At 35.9% G+C, this 22,557-nt stretch overlaps 1 protein-coding gene across 1 annotated transcript in view; it reads left to right on the top strand.

Annotated features, from left to right (window-relative positions):
* The first annotated feature begins 3,144 nt into the window (after positions 1 to 3,144).
* URI1 (URI1 prefoldin like chaperone) overlaps positions 3,145 to 22,557 on the top strand; it is a 63,659-nt gene continuing 44,246 nt past the window's right edge. The window contains exon 1 of the mRNA XM_032486223.1: positions 3,145 to 3,589. Coding sequence (XP_032342114.1) covers positions 3,485 to 3,589 — 105 coding nt within the window. The 5' untranslated portion in view covers positions 3,145 to 3,484. The remainder of the gene's footprint in view (positions 3,590 to 22,557) is intronic.

Raw genomic sequence — 22,557 nt, 5'->3', positions numbered from 1 at the left:
TTTGGGGGGATGAGGATCTTATTGCTTGCCCTGGCATCAGCCAGCCCCTCCAGGAATGCTGGCTGCTACCCCCACAGCAGCATGGCGGGGTGGGGGCTGGAGAATGGGGCATGGCAGCTGGTTCTGTCCTTCCCCCTATTCTTTTACCAGTAACAGCAGCCACTTCCTTCATCGAGCACCCTCTAGTTGTTGTAAGTGTCTGATCAGGCTCCAGAGTTTCAAGACAGTTGATTCTGAAGTGTTTTCTGTCCCCAGCTGGTGGTGGTTTTGGTGAAGGGACTGACCCCTAGGTCCTCGTATGCCACCATTTTGCCTGATGTCCTTCTGTCCCCCTCCTTTTTCTGTCACTGGCATCTGAGAGATGGTAGCAAATTGCACCAAGTTCCATGTTTGGTGCTATGAATTTTTCAGTTTTGAGGAAGATTTCATCCCTGTCCTTGGAGGGAGGCTGACACATGTACAGAAAAAACATTGTACAAGGATTGACTTGGTCAGTGTCACCCCTAAGGACACGCAGATGAAGTGCTATAGGAGGTTCATGGAGGGGATGATCTTTTGACTCTGGGGTTAAGGATGAGCCTCCCATAGAATTGTAAGCATCTTATCTAAGGCCTTAGGCCCTCCATTGCCTCCCAGATCCATGGAAAAGGCTGGCGCCTGCCTTGCTCACCTCTTGTCCCCCATGCTCAGCGGTGGGCCTGGTACATGGAAGGGGTTCCACAAATATTTGCTGAAATTTAACTTTGCTTTTGAAGGTGTTTGAGGGTAGCTGATATTCACCTGGGTAAGTGATTATAATGTGAAGGATTTTAGATGGATGGAGGAAGATCTGTCGACTTTTACACTGCAATTGCCTTTATTGTTCAGACAGCCTTGAAGCAGGTATTGTTCTAAGCCCTGCTGTACAAGTCAGTGAAGCTTAGAAACTTAACTTCAGAAAGACTGAAATTAAGTTTCTTGCCTAAGGCTTCTCAGTAGGCAAGTGACAGAACTGAAACTATAACTTGGGTCTCTTTGGGTTTAAAATCTAAGTCCTTTTGCTGCCACTTCTGACATCCTTACATTGAATAGGAAGCATTCTGACATAGGCTGGTCTGCTTTCTGCCATTCAGACAGGCTCTTCTGCACATTGAGTGAGTCTGTCTTTTGCGCTCGGAATTTCCTGCTGTCAGGAAGCTGACATTCTAGTGTGGAGAGATGATAATTAGCATGGGGACAGATAAAATTGATAATATTAAAGAGCTATTAGCGCTAGGAAGAAAATTTTAATAAGTGAGGTGTTTGTGGATGCTTAAAGGAGAGTGGAGAGGCTGCTATGGACAGGATATCAGGAAAGCCTCTTTATCTGAACCGAGGCCTGAGTGATGCAAAGCTGTCAATTAAGCAAAAACCTGGGAGTACCATTGCAGGCAGAAGGGTCAATCAGTGCAAAGACCCTGAGGCGAGAATTAGTTTAGACTATCTGAAGAAAAGAGAAACCATTGTGGTTGGTATAAACGTCAGGGAACTTGCAAGGAGTGGGGAAAAGTGGGATAATGCAGAATTCTAGTAGGGCATCTGAATTTTATCCTAGAACCAATGGGGAGTTAGAGAAGGCTTTAAAAGGGAGAGTGATATGATCTGGTTACTTTTGAAAAGCTCACAGGCTGCAGTTGAGAATAAATTAGAAGTGTGTAAATCAGATGTCTTTGGCTGCTAGTGAAAAAAGAATCTGATGCAAACTGCCTTAATCAGTCAGGAAATGTACTGGCCTCTTTAACCAGAAATCCAGAAGTAACGCAGACATCAGAGTTGGCTGATTCAGCCCTGAATCAAATTCTGTGATGTAGTCAAGGACTTAAGTTCTGTCTCTTGGCTCTGCTGGTCACAGAGTCAACTTCATTCTGAGTCTAGGATGTGTCTAGGTGGTCTTCCTAGACCTGAAACACACAGAGCCACATGCTTGGTGCTTCATGCCAAAGGGATGGATAGATTTTTTATGGAAGCACTTGAAAAGAATGAGGGAGAACTTTCTCAGAAGCCTCCAAGAAACTTCTATTTGTGGAGTGTCACGTGCCTATCCTGAAGCAACCACTTACAAGGAAAATGCATTATCCTTCCTCTGGAGCTGGGGGTGGGTCAGCTTCCCACAGGCACAGGAGCTACATGGGCTAGAGACGCACATGTGAATGAGGGGAGACAGGGTGAGCAGCTGCCAGTGTCCATTACAGGAGGCAAAAGTGAGAGCAGGAGTGCCAGGGAAGAAGCTGCTGAAGCAGTTGAGGACAGACAGAGATGGTGGTGCGAGAGCAGTCAGAATCTGCCTGTTTCAGAGGTGTTGTTGGATATGCAGTGAGGAAAAGAGAGGAGTTAACATTAACCATTTGCCCAAGTTTTCCTCACTTCTTTCTTTGAAGCGAAAGGAAAAACGGTGTGTCTGGACTGGTGAGCTGGCCAGAAGGAAGGAGAAATAGAGCAAGCTGACCCCCCAGTATGAGAACTGCAGGTACGTCCCAGACCCGTTCCCATTAGCACAACACCGAAGGAACAGGACCTTCTGTTACGGATTGCAGCTGAGACGGTTGTTAGGGCAAGGCCAGTTCCATTCAGTAAGCATTAATTGGGTACCTACTGTGTACAGAGGCTGTATGAGAAAAAGGTCACAGGAATTTTGAAATAAGAGAAAAAGTATGGGTAAAGTTATCCTTGAAAAGTCTCTTAAATAGCCGATACAGAGCAATGTATTAAACACAATAGCTTTATATAAGGAAAACTTATGTGTGCAGTAATTAATACACATGCAAAATCTAGTTGCATGTTTTAATTCATTAAACAGGCACAGGAATGGGTTGAATTTGCTGAAATTAAACCAGCATATGAAACAGCATTAGTGCATGAATTAAGCTCCTACCGCCAGATGGAGCGTTAACGACGAGGGGCATGAGGGTGGACATAAGGCTAAGACAGTGCTCACCTCCGTTAACACTCACTGAGCATTGATTCCCTGCTAGAATGAAAGCTTCCAGAGGGCTACAATAGCGCACAGGCTCAGGTTAAGCCAGCCGCTGCGCCGCTCCGGCACCACGTGACTCACCAGGGGCGGGGCGAGGGGGCGGAGGCTGCGCGCGCTTCCCAGCGTGCCGCGCGGGGCGGGGCGAGGGGCGGGGTCTACGGGGGAGGTGCGGAGGAGGCGCGGCCGGCACGGGACGCCTGGCTCGGCCCAGCCACCGGATCGGCGCCTCTCCCTCTCGAGGACCGGTCTGCTGCTCCGAGCCGGTGGCGGCGGCGGCAGCGGGCGGCATGCGAGTGTGAGATGCGGCCGCGGGCAGCCCGGACGCGAGCAGCGGCCGCCGCGGTAGCAGAGAAGGCGGGCGCGGCCTCCTCAGCGCGGGGCGCGCAGTGCATGAGGGCGAGCACGCGGGCGCTGGGTAGCCGCCAGCCACGCCGCTTCCATAAACACTTGTTTAGGACTCGTTCGCCCCGCTGAGGCCCCGGTGCCCCCGCCATGGAGGCCCCGCCCGATCCCGGGCCCCACGCCTCGGCCTCGGCCTCGGCCGCGGCGCCGCTGCGCGCCCCGGAGGTGGCGCGGCTCCGCGAGGAGCAGGAAAAGGTAACAGGCCGCGTTCCCGGCCCCGCGCTTCCGCCGGCGGTCTCGGGACGCTTGTCCTCGGCGCCCCGTCCCCGCTCCCCGGGGCCGGGGGCTGACCTCCGCCCGCCCGGCCGACCCCCCTCCTGCCCTCAGTGGGCCGCATCCCTCTGGCTGGGCCCAGCTCACTCCTGACCCCGAACGGGGGAGGAGCGCAGCCTCTAGGCCCGGACAGAGTGTTGGGAGAAACTTTTGTCACGTGCTCTTGTTGTCTTTTGTCTGGAGCCCTTTGACCTCCAAGGGGAGGGGAGGGATGGGGAAGAGGGATGCGAGAATCTGTTTAACTTGTGTATCAAAGTGAGTTTTTAAACTTCATGCCTACGACAGTGTGTAGGAATTTTCTTGGTGAAGGACACCCTGTAAATGGAAGTGTTCAACTTATTTTTTTAGCTTGTTACCTAATCGTTACTACAATGTATACTCTTTGTTGCTCTTTATCTGCACTTAAAAGTTTTATTAGGTTTGTAATGATACGCTTCATGTGCAGTTCCAGGTTTGGTTTAGTATTTGTCAAAGTAGAATGCCATTTTATTAAATTTTAATTTCAGTTGTATAATGAGTTTTGATCTACCAATAAAGAAGAAAGGTGGTTTTGTATTTTCTAATGGGATTGTATACGAAGAAGTATAGAAATAGAGTATTATTGTTTAATCTGAAATTTTTTTTCTCTTTAGATTCTGTAGCGTTTCAGTTTCTCACTGTCTTCTGAAAGTTTTAAATTCTTATTTTGAAAGGTAGCGTTTAACTTACCTAAAATGTCCTGTGTCATATTGAGAGTATCATGGTTATAAGGGTTAGAAAGTTGTTTCAAAACTATAAACACTGGGAATCCCTCAGTTTTTCTATTGAACATTTCTGTATAAAGTAACTACTTACACAGGTATATAAATATACTCAGTTCAGTTAGATGAGGGGCTTTTCGGAGAACCTAAATAATCCTGGTTTGCTTGGAAACCACCTGTTAGGATGAATTGTGGGAATCTTTCCTACTTTGATCTGGTTCTAAATTATTTTGTGCATTGGATTTTCCTTTCTGAGAGCCATTTTTCCTCTAAAACCATATACAACGGTTGGGTTTAAAACTTGGCTCTTTTCAAGTTGGGAGTTTAAAAATTCAAGTTTGGTCTGTTTAATGGATTTTTTTTTTTTTAAGAGAAGAAAAAGAAGACAGCCCTTCATAAAACCGATTTGTTCATCTTTGGCAAAAGCTATTTACATTTTTTGTTCTTATAGGAAATGTGAAACAGACCCTCAGAAGACGGTTTTGCCTTTCTTATGTAGAGGAATTAATTCTCTCCATAGTGTAATGTTTGCGTACCACTGACTTGATATGTTTTCTCCCATTTGATATGTTAAAAACAGAAATCCTTGGTTTTATTCTGATATTAGTGTGTCTGAAAGACAAACGATACATTTTGGGGTGCTCTGAACAGCTTTCTGGTATGGTATCCAGTTACATTTGAAAACTGCCTTCTCCATTACAGTCCTGTGGAGACCTGAATAACAGTCTTCGGTAGACACTGAGTATGTTACCAAATTACTTTTCTGTGCTATGTTAGTATTTATTTTGGCACATAAAATAAGCATGTGCATGTCTGTTATGGGTATGTAAAGTCATTCCCAGTTCATGATAAAGCGCCTCAGTAAACAGAATAGACTATATTTGAGTGGATCTGCTTCAGTGGACAGCAGAGACCCGTAAGGCGACAAAACATACTGGTTAGATAGCTGTCCTTTAATTATATAGTTCAGTATAGGGAAGCTTTACCTAGTAAATAGTTAAATTTCTTGTGAGGAACTTTTAGGCTTTAAAACCAACCAAGCAGCTTGTAGGAGTACAGTGAACTCCAGTAAAGTAGAAGTGTTGAAACATTATTGGAATGAAAAAGGAAAAAAGTCATAGTAATTTTTTTTTAATTTTTAATTTTATATTTCATTTTTCCCCGTAACGGAGGCACTGGGAACTGAACCCAGGACCTCATGTGCAGCAAGCTCTACCACTGAGCTATGCCCTCCAACCTCCCTCACAGTAGTTTTATATTAGTGTAGCAGTCAGTATTCCTTTATATAAGTCTAATTAATCATGCTTTCACACTTGCCTTTCCCTACCATCGTTCTGTGAGAGAACTGAAACCTGAAGAAGATGATTTGAATGACCTTTTTTCAGTTTTCCCTAGGATGGTACCTAGTTAGTAGGCTCTAGGTGCAGAGGATAGAAATGAATTATTTATATACAGTTGATACCTTAGGGTCAGGGAATTATTTTCTCTGGGAACCTTGGTTAAGAAGGGCTAGTGGGTAAGGTGGTTTAAATGTTGCTCGTCAATGTTTTTGCTTTTTAATTCAGCTAAGGAGTATAACACATTTTACCTTGGTGCCTGTGTTTTTTCCTTGTTTATTCTTTGGAGCACTGAATAACTCAGAAAAAAATTAGTAACCTGAGGAAAAAGACAAAGAGGGGCATGAATGATCCAAAACCCCAATAATGACATCTTTAGTAAGTGGACAAGATCAAATATTTGAATATTGTTCTCATTTATGGCATCAATGCTGACATTTCCAAAAAAATTTTTTTAGTTAAAACTTATGTTTGTTTCTTACTGATCTAGCAAAAAGACATGTACAAAAAGATTCCCTGCAGATTTGTTTAAAATAATGAAAGACTAAAAATTCAACACTAGGGGATTGGTTAAATAAATCATGATACGTATGAGGAGCTTTTATTGCAGTCATTAAAAATTGTTGAACAGTATGTATTGTGGTTACAGTTATGTTTATATGTGTATAAATATTCACACACTTTATACAGGAAAACACACCACTGAATAATGTTTTTAAAGCACACAGTTTCATTTCTTATTTTAACCTAAAAGTGAGTGAAATCAAATGGAATTTTTTTCAATAAAGGCTATTGATGAAACCTAAGTTTTCTGAATATCAACCTAATTAGCTATTATACACTGTATTTTTAAAAATTTTTTTAAAAAATTGAAGTATTGTTGATTTACAGTGTGTTAATTTCTGGTGTATAGCATAGTGATTCAGTTATATATTACTTTTCATATTTTTTTATTGTAGGCTATTACAAGGTACTGAATATAGTTCCCTGTGCTATACAGTAGGAGCTTGCTGTTTATATATTTTATTTATAGTAATTTGTATCTGCAAAGCCTGAACTCCCAATTTATCCCTCCAACTCCCCCCTTTCCCCTCTGGTAACCACAAGTTTGTTTTCTATGTCTGTGTGTCTTTCTGTTTTGTAACTACATTCATTTATGTCATTTTTTAGATTCAATATATAAGTGATACTGTTTTTTTCTTTCTCTTTCTGGCTTACTTCACTTAGTGTAACAATCTCCAGGTCCATCCATGTTGCTACAAATGGCATTACTTTGTTGTTTTTTATGGCTGAGTAGTATTCCATTGTATATATACCACAACTTTGTTATCCAATCATCTGTTGGTGGACATTTAAAAAACTAATTAATTTTAATGAAACCTGGGATGTTATCTTTAATTGCTAAATACTTTCTGGGCCTGGCAAATGGCTCTTGGTTGGTTTGAACACAAGTTATGCAGGTTTATTTCTTACACCAGAGTGGATAGATACAATTTATTCAAATATCCATTCTCCCAGTTGGTTTCCTTTTCTTTGTTTCTTGGAAGTTTTATATACTTATTAATACTCTATCAAAAGATACAGGGACAGGAGGGAACTTGGATTATCTTTCTTTTCCCCTCTTTTAACTAAATTTGCTTTTACTGATAGCAGTAAAGTATTTGGTGGAAGGATATAATCTACTTAGGAGACTCTCTGGACTGAACTATACCATAAAAGTTATAATCTATGATTGTAGTGGAGTGTTTTGGGCTTTTGTAGGAGAAATTTCCTCATACTAACATCTTATTAAATCTGGTTCTATCTTAGAATTGCATTATATTGAAATTTTGTTTTCTTGGCTTAAGTGTTGTATCACCTTGATTAAGGTGATATCTATATTTTATGTCTACAGATACTGTTATCTTTTTTTAGCAGAATTATTGAGATTCTGCTATATAGTATTGTGAAAAAAGTGGTATATATTATTGTTTCCTAGGTTTATTTGTAGGGTAACAGTAGTTTTGGAAAATTCATGAGGATGATATTACTTAGTTTATTGTAATTACTGAGTGGCTCATGTGATTTGGAATTTTAAAATAACTTATACTTTCCTGATATAGAACCTGGGGAATTAAATGCATTAAGGGTAAATAGTTCAAATTTTTCATAAAGCAGAACAGCTAATTTAACTTTGGTTTGTATATTTCTTATGATAAATTGCACATAGTTTAAGAAACTGTCAGCCATGTACTCTGTACAACAGCTGTTTTTCTTCTCTTTAAGCCCAGAAGCCAAGCGTAAAATTTTTCACAGATACTTATTGAGTACCTAGTGCATGTCAGGCTTGTATCTACTATATGCCATCCTCTGCTGAGGATGCAGTGGTGAATAAAATAAAGTTTTTACTTTGACCAGGATCACATTCTAGTGGTAAAGACATGGAATAGGCACATTTAAAATGTCAGGTGGTTTGTGATAGGTAAGGAGCTGTTCCAGATCATTGTAAGGATTTTGGTTTTAATTTTTGTGAAATGAGAATCCATTGGAATGTGTTTAGAGAGTCCTCCTACTGATCTTAAATGATAAGAATCCATTTGTCATTCATGAGGAGAGGGATGAGGGGATTGTGGGATTGCATTATATCTAGTAAATTCTTTGAGTGCCAGGCATTATGGATAAGACATTTACAAAACTGATACTAAGAGTCTTCATTACCTCTTAATTTTTCAGGTGAACCTTTTGGGTTGTTTGTAGTTTTTCCCTGAACTTTATCATGGAATATTTGTATCTTCAATTCTACTTATAATGCTTATTTTCCAAAGTGGTTATACCAATTTATGTTCCTGTCAGTAGTGGGTGAAGGTTCCAGCTACTTCATGTCCTCATCACCACTTGGTACTGTCTGTCCTTTTCGTATTTGCTAGCCATTCTAATAATGACTAATGAATGAGGTTAAGAACCTTTTCAAATACTTACTGGCTATTTGTAGGATTTTTGTTTTGTTTTTTTGGTAAAATACCTACTCATCTCTTATTCCTTTTCTGTCGAGATGCTTGCCATATACTAATTGACTCATTGTAATTCTTTATGTACTTTTAATGAGTGCTCTTCCAGGAATGTTTTGTAAATTTCTTCCCTAGTCTGTGGCTTGATCTGACACTCTGTAATGGTGTCCCTTAATGAATAGAAATTAATTTTAACAATCGTTTCTTATGGTTAATGTTATTTGGTCTTGTTCTTAAAAAGTGTTCCTTACCCTAATATTCTGAGATATCCTCTTATGTTATCTTCCAGAAGCTTTATTGTTTTGCTTTTCATGTTTAGATCTACAATCTACCTGGAATTGATTTTATGTATTATGGAGGATTGAGGTTAGGTTTCATTTTTACCATATTGATAACTAATTGCTCTGTCACCATTTATTAGAAAGATTGTTCTCTTTCCACTGCATTGTCATCTTTGTCATAAATCAGATGACTGCATGTGTGGATCTGTTTCTCAGTTCTGTTCCATTAGCCTATTTGTTTATTCTTGCACCAAACTAATACTGTCCAATTTTTATAGCTTTACAAGTCATCTTGATACCTGGTAGTGTACGTTTTATTGTGATTCCTCAAGATTGCCTTATTTTATCCTTTCAGTCCTTATGTTATTTCTTTTTCTTGTCTTTTGCACTGGCTAGGATTTCTAGTACAAGGTTGAATAGAAATGGTGATAGTGGGTGTTAGGGGTAAACAAGAAAATTCACCACATATGATATTTTCTGTGGATTTTTTTTTTGTATTTTTTATCAGATTAGGGAATTTTCCTTATATTCCTGGTTAGCTAAGAGGTTTTCTGAATGGGTGTGGAATTTTAGAAAATGCTTTTTTCTGAATTGAGTTATAGGTAATTTATTGAAGAGAGTGTGTTTGATCTTTTTAATGTTGAAGTTCTTTTCTTTTTTCATTTTTAAGAAAGGAAGAGTTGTAAGAATAAGTTTGCTTATAGCCAAAGATACATTTTGTAAGTAAATGAGTTTTCAGAACTCATGACTTGTGAATTATATTTTATTTTAGAACAATTTGTTTTTGTTGTCATTAGCACTTATTATCATGCCAGTCATGTGCCATGAGATGAAAGAACTTTGATTTTAGTCTTTTGGAAGTTATTAATAAACATTGTGATACAGTATTTCAAGGGGAAAAAACCCGGTTTTCATTGTGTTAGGCCTCTCCAGATTGGAGTACGAGAATAATTCCAAAACGCAAGTGGGGAAAGGGCGAAGGAGGTGCCCAGAGTCTATGTTGTGACCATACCTGTTTGATTTTGTTCTGATGTTTTCAGTTTGGGTTTAAAAATCTTTTAGTCTGTATCATGCTTGTCTTCATCTCCAGATTAGTGAGTTTTAATCTTTTTAGTCTGTCCAAAGGCAGTTTTCTTTTTAAAGCAACAGCTGTTTATTTTGAAAATACGTAAAACAACAAAAAAGTTTGAAGAATAGTTTGTCATCAATAGTATTTTGTCTCATTTGCTTTTTCTTTCTCCTATTTTTTTTCTTACAGAACCATTTGAAAGTAAACTGCAGACATCCTCACATCCCTGGTACTGTTAACACATATCATTTTAGGAGAAGGTCATTCTCCTACATAATCATAATATCTTTTTTCTAACCCAGCAAATGAACATTGACACACAATAATATTATTTAGCATATTCATATTTCCTAAGTTTTTCTAAAAATGTCCTTTATAATATTTTTTAATCCAGAATCCAATGAAAGACTGCATTTGGCAGTCTCTTTAATTTCCTTTCATCTGAAACAATCCCCCTGCCTTCTTTTGTCTTTATGAAATTGGTGTTTTTGAAGAATTTGCAACAGTTTACTTATAGAATGCCCCACAATTTGGAGATGTCTGATGTATGTAATCATGAAGAAACAAACATTTTTGGCAAGAATACTACATAGTTGATGATGACTTCTTACTGCATCAAAGCAGGAGACATATAATGTTACTTAATTCTTTTACTGGTGTTGCTAATTACCTGTTTAAGGTAGTACCTACCAGATCTCTCCACCTTAGGTACCTATTCCCCAGTGTAAGAAGTAAGTACTTTAAAAGGTAATAATACTTGAAGACATTATAAATATACTGTTCTCCAACAACTGTTTACCATGGATGATCCTTGCCTGAATCAGTTATTGTTTTGGTGTTTGCAAATTAGTGTTTTTCTAACCATCTCTCTATATATAGCTGTTATTTTTTGGTAAAGAAGAGCCTCTTCCCCCCTTTTAGTATCACTGTAAACCCTGGTTTTGTTTTTTTTAATTCAGTGTGTTATAATTTGTCATTATTCCTTTTGATGCTCAAATTGTCCTAAATTTGGCCAGTGGGAGCCCTTTCAAGCTGGTTCCTGCATCCTTTTGGCATATCTTATCATTCTTTGATCATTACCTTGTTTTCTGGCACAAGGTGTCCCAGGCTTCCCTTGTAGTTTTCTTACCTTTGTTCTGAAATTGACTTATTTCTTCAAAGAGCTCTGGTTTCTTTTAATGAGAAATGTTTAGAAACCAAGATCTGGACCCAAGTTGTGCTCATTGTTACTGAGATACTGTTGCATCAAGGTCCTTTTGATGGACAGTTCTAAGGAAGTATATTAACCTTCAGTATACCAGGAAAAATAGTCATCACCATTTACCATCTGCATCCAAGAAATCTTTACTTTCCTATTTTTCAAAGTAATTTTTACAAGCAATGTAAAGAAATAAGAATAAGGCATAGTGAAAGCCAATTTTATTGGCTATTTCAATAAGAATTTGAAAATAGTAAGTAAATTTCATTGCACAAAGATCACAAGAGATTTAAGAATATTGCCACACATCTTTTTAGAAAAATGGATTGTCCAGGTTCTTGTTGCAGGCTATCACATGATAAAGTTCTTTTTGGTGAAAACTAAGTGGGTGGGAATACTCTATTTTCTTTTTGTTCTTAGAAGTATATTGTTCATTCTTTGATTCTTTTTTTTCTCCTCCAAGTCAGTCAAACTTTATTCAGCATAATTCAAAACAAACAAACAAACAAAAAAACCACTTCACAGAAGCTTGAAAAAAAATTGTACTGCATTCAAATACATGTAGTTAGTTCTCTTCTTAGTTGGCATGATGTTTTTTAGGACCTTTGCTGTCAGGATTTTTTTCCCCCTAGTCTCTGTAAGAAGCTTAAAAACTTTTAGGAGTGGAAAAAGAAATGGAATTCAAAGCTCTTTTATTACAGCAATCTTATTTATTGTGATAAAATATATATAACATAAAAATTGCCATTTTAACCAGCTTTAAGAGTATACAGTTCAGTGGCATTAATTATATTCAGTGTGATGCAGCCATTACCACTGTTTCCAAAACTTTTTCATCACCTCCAACAGGAAGTCTGTAACCAGCCATTAAGCAATAACCTTCTCATTCTCCCTTCCCTTGAGCCCCGCTAATCTCTAATCTACTCTCTTTCTATATGAATTTACCAATTCTAGATATTTCATAGAAGTGGAATCATACAGTATTTGTCCTTTTGTGAGTAGCCTGATGTTTTCAAGGTTCATCATCTGTGTTCTGGCATGTATTACAACTGTATTCCTTTTTATTAATAATATTCTGCTGTATGCATGCACTGCATTTTGTTTATCACTTCATCTGTTGATGAACTCATGGGTTGTTTCCACCTTTTTGCTCTTGTGAATAACGCTGCTATGAACATTGGTGTGTGAGTATCTGTTATAGTTCCTATTTACAGTTCTTTGGGATATATACCTAGGAGTGGAGTTGCTGAGTCATATGGTCATTCTATGTTTAACTTTCTGAGGAACTGCCAAACTGTTTTCCACAATGTTGCACAGTTTTACATTCTCACCAGCAATGTGTAAGATTTCCAGTTTCTCCACATCCTTGCCAACACGTTCCTTTTTTTTTTTTTTAATTTGAGATGTCCTGGTAGGTGTTAAGATCATTGACCTATTGTGGTTTTGATTTATATTTCTGTAATGGCTAAAGATGTTGAGCATCTTTTCATGTGTTTATTGGCCATTTGTATATCTTTGGAGAAATGTCTCTTCAGATCCTTTGCCCATTTTTAAATTAGATTGTCTTTTGTTGGTAGTTGTAGTTGTCATTTTTACGTTCTAGGTATTAAATCCTTATTACATGTATGTTTTTTGTATATTCTAGTTGTTAAACCCTTATGAGATGTATGATTTACAAATATTTCCTCCCGTTTTATAGGTTATCTTTTCACTTTCATGATAATGTCCTTTGATGGATAAAAGTTTTTAATTTTGATTAAGTTCAGTTTATCTTTTTTCTGTTGTTATTGTTGCTCCTGCTTTTGGTATCACATCTAAGAACCCATTGCCAAGTACAAGGTCATGAAGATTTACAACTATATTTTCTTCTGAGAGTTTTATGGTTTTTGCTCTTATATTTAGGTCATTTATCCACCTTGAGTTGACTTTGTATATTGCTCATTGTTGAGTTTGAGAAGATTCATCTAGGATATTGTCATTTGAAGACTCATAATCTAAGATTTAGTTTACATTAATATTGTCATTATCATTATTTGTATCTAGTTGTGCTGTCCAATATGGTGGCCAGTAAACTACATGTAACTTAAATTTAAAATTCAAATTAATTCAAATTAATTCAAATTTTAAAAATTAAATTTCTCACTCATAATGGCCACATTTCTAGTACTCAATAGCTACACATGGCTGTTGGCTGTTGCATTGGACAGTGTTGATTAAGATTTCCATCATCAAAGAAAATTCTGTTGGACAGTCCTGGTGAAGGGAGCTGCTATCATTTTTTAATTCACATTCTAATTTGTTTAATAATTGTGAAGTGTCTTCCTCTGGTCACTCTTCTTACCATTTTGGTAAGAGAAAGAAAATTTCTGAATTGTCAACTGTGTTTGAAAGCTAAAAACAGACTGCAAAGATGGTATCTTCATCTTTTATACTTTTTTGGAAAATGATGCCATACTTTAAGCAGTGCAGTAAGAAAACTGAAGAATGATTTTGTTTTTACTATTGATTGCATCATCCTTCTAGGTGATTTTCCTGATTTCTCCGTTACTTTTTATATAGCTCTTTTTCTTTAAGCATAGTTAGGAAAAATTGATGAGTAATCATTAATTAATTACTGGGTGATGAAATGACAAGATATAGGAAAAATATAATCACTAGGACCTTATCATGCTCCTTAGGCTTATAAAAAGGCTCACTGTACTCATATAATAATTGAAAGATAGGAAGAGTTTTATCCTTTTTTATAAGTGAATTTTCTCCTTATTCTTCATAAGGTCTCCAACAGTAGAAGTCATGAAATGTCAGTCCTTGCAAATAGTTACAACTGCTCAAAAAAGAAACAAAAAAACTAAAATTGGGGTCGGTGGATCCTGATACTTTCCATTCACATTCATTGCCACAGAATTCTTAACTTTCCCCCCATTTAATTTGAATCTCCCTTTTTTCCATAGTGAAACCTTGTTCTCAGGAACACCTATATTTATTCATTTGCTGTACTCCACAATATACACAAAATAGTTTCAGAATTACTACATTAATACCACTGCCAACAGCAAACCTATGAAGTAAAGTTCATAATTTCTTTGCAATTCCTTTTGTTCTTGCAGAATTAACCCCCTTGAGGCATATGTTAGGTACTGATCTCAGAAGTTACTTGAATTATTATTTTTTCAGTTATATCTTGGTGTTGATATACGATTTCTGTATGTGCTGAATTTTAATGTTTGCTTTTTTATCAGTTTGACTTTACTATATGAGTATATAAAATATTTGCATAGTTTAAAATCACAACTATATCAAAAGGTATAGTGAGGTAATTCATTCCCATCCCTGCTCCTACCTGCCCCTATGGATAACCATTTTCATTAACTTCTAGTGTATCCTCCCTGTATTTCTTGAAAAATAAATACTAGAGTATGCTCTCTTATCTCCTCTCCACCTTCTTACACAAAAGGTGTAGTGTATTATATTTTGCCCCTTGTTTTTCTCATTACATGATATACCTGGGAATCTTTGGTTCATAGAGATCTTCCTCATATTTTATGGTTGCATAATACTCAGGTATATTATCAGGTATTCAGCTGGTATCTTATTGATGTGCATTTTGGTGGTTTTCAGTCTCTTAATAGTACTAATAATGCTTCAGTGACTCACTGTGCATATGTTCTCATTTGTGAAGTGACTTCAGATAAAATCCTCAAGGTGGTTTAGTGGGTCACAGGACAAATTGGTTTACCTTTATAAGCTATATCTATATATCTATATCTTTATCCATCTATATCTCTGTATAGATATGTATATATGATTACCTTTTCAAAGAAATGGTATTCCTTTCAATTTAGTTTATAATATTAAATAAAAAGAGGTTAGAGGCTAGATGTTCAAAAGCTAGAGAACAGTGTTTTGAGTTCCTTGAATTGGCTGTTTCTTATGCTATCCACTGCCATTTTCAAGTTGTAATTTTTTACCTAGAGGCTGGTCTTGGTGGTTCCACCCTTGTTTCCCTTCTGCCTTTTCCCCAGAGCTGCCTCTCCTTTATTTATTTATTTATTTTAACAATGTGAATCAAATTATGCCATTTTTGTCACATTCTCTCCTGCTTGTAATTCTTTGGTGGCTTCCCATTGCACTTAGAATGAAATCAAGGGTCATTAAAATGTGGTTTGAGACCCTTGTATTGTCAGACTCATCTCTTTCTAGGTTCTACTCCCTACTTATTTACTATACCTTAAGATAGTGACATGTTTTGTGGGGCAGAGTACTCTAAATGTGTTTCTGTTAAAGATTTTTTTTTATTAAAAAAAAGAAATCCTAATGCAGTATAGCAAAAAGTACTCCATTTAATCTATGGATTTGGCCATTGTTCCTCATCCTTTGATTTCCTAATTTTATGAGTGGAGTAATACTAACGTTGCTGAAAAATGAGTGCTTTTTCCCTAGGAACAAAGAGACAGAATTGAGTTATGTGTTGGGCACTGTCCTAGATACTGTGATACATAAGGCTTTCTTTTCTGTCCTCAAAGGACTTATGTTTGTAGGGAAACATGTTAACAGAAAACTTAATGCAGTGTGATAATTGTGCTGTTTCTAATTCTTTGCTTTTCATTTGCTTCTCAACCTACTGTAAACTAGTTTCTTCCTCTGTCTTTTCATTGAAATGACCTAAAGTTTTTATTATATTTCACTTGCCAAACTCAGTGGACCCTGTTGCCTATTGGGCAGCTTCACTTGTATGGCCCACAAGCAGCTCAGTTTCATTTACTACAATTAATTCATCATCTTTGTCCCTAATGTACATGCTGTACATACTCATCCTGATTCTGGGCAACATTATTCAAACCAGAATCTTTTCAACCTGCTCTGATCCATCTCTCTCACACCACTAATTTACTAAATCTCATCAGTTCTTCCTATATGATCTATACCTTCTATCTTTTTTGTTTGTTTTTGATTTAGGGGGGAGGTAATTAGGCTTATTTATTTAATTTTTTTTTAAATGGAGGTCCTGAGAATTGAACCTGGAACCTAGTACATGAAAAAATAAGCATACACTCTACCACTTGAGCTATACCTTCTGTCTTAAGAGACCACTTGTTTGTTGTAATTAGGCTCTTGAAAAATAATGTCAGATTTTTCAGTTAAATGTTAATATGTTTTTTGATATTGTCAGTCTTTTTAATTTTTAGCATTCTGATGTTACCTCATTGTGTTTCTATTTTGCAGTTCTAATCTGTGGATGTGTTATATTTCTATTTAGGTCTTTAAATTTTTTTATCCATCATTTATTTGGGGTTTAAGTCTATTCGTTTTGCCACATGTTTTCCACTTGTCACATTTGTTTTTATTCCTTTATTTCTCTCTCTTTTGTGTTAGTAAAACATTTTATATTCTGTTTTAAACTCTATTAGCTTTATAGTTATATGGTTTTTAAACATTCTATTGTAATTTTTATCTAGTTCTAAGCTGGGAGTTTTTTTTTTCCCCACCAACACTTTAAAGAAGCATTCCATGTGGTCACTTTGGCAGCACACATATATTAAAGGTGCCATTCCAGTATCTTTTGACTTCGTTCATTTCTGTTATCTTCCATCAGTCTTGTTGTTTTCTTCCCTAAAGAATTTATATTTATTTTCTCCTCTATCTGCTTTTGGACTTTTCTCTTCATCTTTGGTTTTTAGGCATTTGATTATGATGTGTCTAGATTTGGTTTTCCTTACATTTAGCCTAGTTTGAATATGTAGTTTATTAAATCTGTAATTTGATGACTTTTGTCAGTTTAGAAAATTCTTATCCACTCTTCAGATACTGGTTTTGTGTCATTGTCTCCTCCACTTTTGGTACTCTGAATACACATACGTTAGACATTTTCACTGTCTCATATGTATATTCTCCTTTCTGTATTTTCTTGCTTCTTTTTGTTCTGTATGCCATTTTGGATACCTTCTTCTGACCTATATTCCTGTTCACTGATCCTGTTCTTATGTATCTAATCTATTGGCAAACTCTTTTACTAAATGCTTAATCTCAATTATAGTATTTATTTCTAGAATTTATGTTAACAGCGTTTCTTTAATGAATTCTAGGCCTGTGTTGACATCTCCAGCCTTCCCTGTTTTCATAAATATATTAATCATAAAAGCATATGTCTTATAACTGAAATATGTAAATTAAATGAGGCAGATTCTGTTTATTCTTTCTCTTAATTTCTCATCAGATGCTTATGTTTTCTTAGACTGCCTTGTAATTTTTGATTGCATGTCAGACATTGTAGTGAAAATTATGGAGACTCTTGATGATGTTACCTTTCTTCAAAGAGGGATAAGTTTTCTTTAAGCAGTCAGAGTACTAGTGGATCAACACAACTCAGGTGAGTGTTGGTTTTGGATTTTGTTAGAGCTGGTCTGTTTCAATTTTGCATTCATTCCTAGCATGTAACACTTATTCCTAAGGCATAGCTTTAATTCCACATGGAGTATATCTTTTTCATAAATTACGTGATCATGTATGTATAGTTCTGTTATTCTTCTGTTCTGTTTCATTGGATTATGTGCCTGTACTTGTACCAGTACCACACTTTCTTACTAGGTCTTGATACAGTAAAATTCCTTAGCTTTGTTGTTCAAAATTGCTTTGACCTTTTGCTTTTTCATGAATATTTTAGAATCAGCTCTTCAGTACTCACAAAATAGGCTGCTAGGGTTTTACTTGAATTGCATTGAATCTGAAGATCAGTTTGGGGAGAACTGACCTGTTTACAATCTTAAGTTTTCCAGTCCATGGACGTAGTACATCTTTTCATTTATTTAGTTCTTTTGTAACTTCTTTCAGTATTTTAAGTATATCAGTTTTGCATGTCTTTAAGAGGTATCCCTAGATAACTTTTTTAAATTGCATTTTGCAATTTGCTGTTCATCTTTTGCTGGTATATAGACATATACTTGAGTTTTGTATACTGACTGTTAAATTTACTTGATTTCTGTAATTACTTGTCTGTATATTCTGATAGTATGTATATAGATACATACAGTCATGTTGTCTGCATAATAAGTTTTATTCTTTACAGTTTGTTAGGCTTTTATTATTTTGTTGCCTTATTGAATGATTTAGGATCTTTAATATAGTGTTGAATAAAAGTAGTGGTAGTAGATTTCCTTATCCTGTTCTGCATATGAGGGGAACAACTTTAAATATTTTACCATTAAAAATAATGTTTGTTGTAGGCTTTTGGTGGATAACTCCCTAAGGAAATGTTCTCCTGTTCCTAGTCTCCTAGTTTTATCATGAATGAGTGTTGAATTTGATCAAATGCTTTTTCTATGTTTATTAAGATGTTAATGTAGTGAATTACTTTGATTTTTAAAAATACTGAAACACTATTGCTTTCCTGGAGATAGCTCCCTAGTTTATGATGTGTTTATCTTTAATATAGTGCCAGATTAAATTTCATATTTTCTTTCCTTGTAATGTCCAGGGTTAGGTTTTGGTTTCAGTGTCATGCTGACCTCATAAAACAACTATCATTTTTTGTGTATTTTATAAAAAGACTTTGTATACTATTGGTATTGATTTTCACTAAAGTATTTGGAGTAATTTGTTGGTGAAGCTGTCTAGGCCTTATATTTTCCTTCTGTGGTAATTTTTAAGTATGAAAATATCTGTTGGTTTGGTAGTGATGTCCTCTTTTTAATTTCTGTTATTTGTAATTTGTATGTGTCTTTTTTCTTCTTGATTTGTCTTCCTAGGGGTTTACCAGCCTTAATCAATCTTTTTAAAGAACTAATTTTTGACTTCATTGATTTTTCTTTTATAAGTTGTCTTTATTTTTCATTGATTTCTGCTTTTATGCTGTTCCTCCTTTTAAAAATTTCCCATGGGCTGTAATTTTTTTTTTCTAGCTTCTTGAGATAAAAGCTACTAGAGATGAAAAAATCATTTATTGTTACTGTTCTTTCTTTACGATGTATATATTTTGGGTTTTAAATTATTCTCAATCATTACTTTAGATATTGCATGAGTTTTGTGTGTTTTTTCATTAGTTAAAATATTTCCTAATTTTTATTGTGATTTGTTCCTTGACCCACAAGTCACTTACAAACATGTTTCTTATTTTCCACACACTGAATATTTTTTACTTTTCTGTCGTTGTTATCATATTTCTTTTCTGACCAGAGAACACATTTTGCAACACTGAAATTTAAGGCTAGCCTCAGGCCTAGTATATTATCTACTTTGGTTAATTTTCCATAAGTTACTTGGAAAGAGTATGAATTCTGCAGTTTTTGAGTTCTGTGTATGTTTGTTAGCTCAACTTGATTGAATGTTTCTCAATTATTTTGTATCCTTGTTAAGTTTTTTTGTTTGCGAGTTCTGTCAGTTACGAAGAGATGTGGGTTTAGAATCTCTGCTATGGTTGCAGACTTATCTTTTCCTCTATTTTTTCAGCCTTTGCTTTATACATTTTGGAGTTACATTATTTGGTGCATACACATTTAGGACTGTAATAACTTCCTGGTCAATGGACATTTTTATCATTCTGAAATATTTTTGTCTCTAGTGATGCTTCTTGCCTTCAGATCTCCTTTGTTGAATATTAGAATGGCCACATCAGCATATTTTGCTTTTTTTTTTTTTCATGAACTTCAGTCTGTGTGCAAAGCGTGTTTCTTGTAAACAACATGTAGTTGTGGTTTTAAAAACTCAGCCTGGACATCTTTTTATTTCATTTAGGATATTTAGTCAATTTCTGTATAATAGAGCTACTGATATATTTAGTTTCATTTTATTGTCTTTCTACTTGATTTTTTATTATTTTTAAAACTGTAGAATATGCATAACAATTTGTCATTTAAATCATTTTAAGTGTACTACATTCACATTGTGGCGCAACCATCACCATCATCCAGCTCCAGAACTTTTTTATGTTGCAAAACTAACACTGTCCTTTAAACAATAACTCCTCATTATCCGTTCTCTCATTCCCTGGTAGCTACCATTTTACTTTCTGTCTCTATGAATTTGATTACTCTGGGTATGTTGTATAAAGTGGAATAATACAGTATTTGTCCATTTGTACTGACTTGTTTCACTTAGCATAATGTCTTCAAGGCTGATCCATTTTATATCATGTATTAGAGTTTCTTTTTTCAAAGGCTGTATGATATACCACATTTTGTTACTCATTCATCCATCAGTGGACATGGGTTTCTTTCAGTTTTTGACTGTTGTGAATAATTCTGCTATGAACATGAGAATGCAAATGTCTGAGTCCTTGCTTTCGATTCTTTTGGGTCTATACCAGCAGTGGAATTGCTGGATTATGCGATAGTTCTGTGTTTCATTTTTGAGGAACTACCATACTATTTTCCACAGTCACTGTACTATTTTACATTCCCACCAACAGTGCATAAAAGTTCCAATTTTTCCACATCCTTGCCAACACTTGTTATTTTCTTTTTTTAACAGACATCCTAATGGGTGTGAAGTGGTGTCTCATTGTGGGTCAGTTTTACCCAGTTTTATGTTCTCTTTTCTCTCCGCCTTTTTGGGTGCCTTCCTTTGATTTAACCAGACAACCATATTGTATTTTCTCCCTTCTGTTAACTTGTTCATGATACATTCTTTTTACCATAGTACCTTAATACTCTGTTTTACATATGTGTTACCACTAAATATACTATAAATTTACACTGTGCTTTTTTCCTATCCTTTTTTCACTAGGGAAACTTTTCCTAGAGATTGCAGCATGCATTCATTTATCCATTTCCCCTCTTGCATTATTACTTCCATGCATTTTAATTTATGTGTTTTAAACACAATACAATTTAATTGTTCTGTGCAGTCAATACTGATTTGCCTTTACTCTTTTGTTGTTACCTAAATAGTTGCTTTTTAGTTCTTTCTGCATTTCTGTTACTCTGAATACTTCTTGTTGTAGTTCTTCCCCCTCCTCCAGCTTTATTGAGAGATAATTGAAATATGCCATTATGTAAGTTTAAGGTGTAGTGTGTTGTTTTGATAACATTTATATATTGCACAGTGATTACTGCCTTAGTATTAGCTAACACTTCTATCACATTGTATAATTTACCTGTAGTGTTTCTTCCAGTGAAAATCTGCTGGTGCAGAATTTTGTTTCTGTGTGAAAATGTTTTTTATTTTTCCTTCATGTTGGAGGGTCTGTTTGCTCTGTGCATAATTATAGATTTTCAGTTATTTTTTTCCAGCACTTCAAGATTTTATCCTGTTCTCCTCCAATTTCTGTCATTTTTTCACTGAAGTTAGCTCTAGCTCTGACTCATCTTGTTGCTCCTTTGAAGACGCTATATCACCTCCCTGCTCCTTCTCCCCCTTGCTGCTTATAACGTTTTCTCTTTTTCTTTGGTTTTTATCAGTGTAACTATATTGTGCCTTGATACAACTTTTAAAAAAATTTCTCTTGCTTGAAGTTCTTAGAGCTTCTTGAATCTTTTGGTTAATACCTTCCTCTCAGTTTTAGAAAATCATGTCATGATCTGTTCAAATATTGCTTCTGCCATTCTCTCTTCCCTCTGTGGATCATTAATTGTACAGTATTTCATATGTCTCATATTAATCCTTTTCTGTATTTTCCATTTTTTGTTTTTAAATCTATGGGCTTTAATCTGGTTGTTTTCTGTTGACCTGTCAGCCAGTTCAAAAATTGTGACTTTTGTGTTTAGTCTCCTGTTAATATCAATCATTGAGCTCATTTTAGATGTTTCAGTTATAGATTATACATTTGATTCTTGTATAGATAATAATTCTCTGGTGAAATATGCTATCTTTTCATATATTCTCCCATCTTTTCCACTATTTTCTTGAATGTATTAATAATTTTATTTTAATGTCTTAGTTTGTTAACTCCACTCTGTAGATTGCATGTTTGGCTCTGTTTTTTTTTTCTTGATATCTGTTCATATGGTCCTGTTTTTTGGTATCTTTGTTATTTTTAGTTAACTGCTAATGTAAATGTCATTGAAACATTTATAATGAAATGTTAATTTAATTAATCTTTTAGCATCTTTAACATTGTACGTACTCCTGAAGATGATACCTTCCTCTGGAAAAGCTTCACCCTTTCTTCTGCAATTGATAAAGTGGGGATTGGTTGGTTACTTTAATCCAGGCAGGTACTGAGTGGAGTACAGGCTGGGTTTTGTTTTAGTAAGGTATCAGCTACCTTTGATTCCTTCTTGGCTTTTATCTGAAAACCTAGTTTGCTCACCAGACTTCTTCCTTCGAAGGCTTCTAAACTCTTAAG

This window comes from Camelus ferus, chromosome 9, assembly GCF_009834535.1.
Source record: "Camelus ferus isolate YT-003-E chromosome 9, BCGSAC_Cfer_1.0, whole genome shotgun sequence".
Classification (NCBI taxonomy): Eukaryota; Metazoa; Chordata; class Mammalia; order Artiodactyla; family Camelidae; genus Camelus; species Camelus ferus.
The sequence above is the reverse complement of the archived record's forward strand: the minus strand, read 5'-3'. Positions and strand labels throughout refer to the sequence as shown.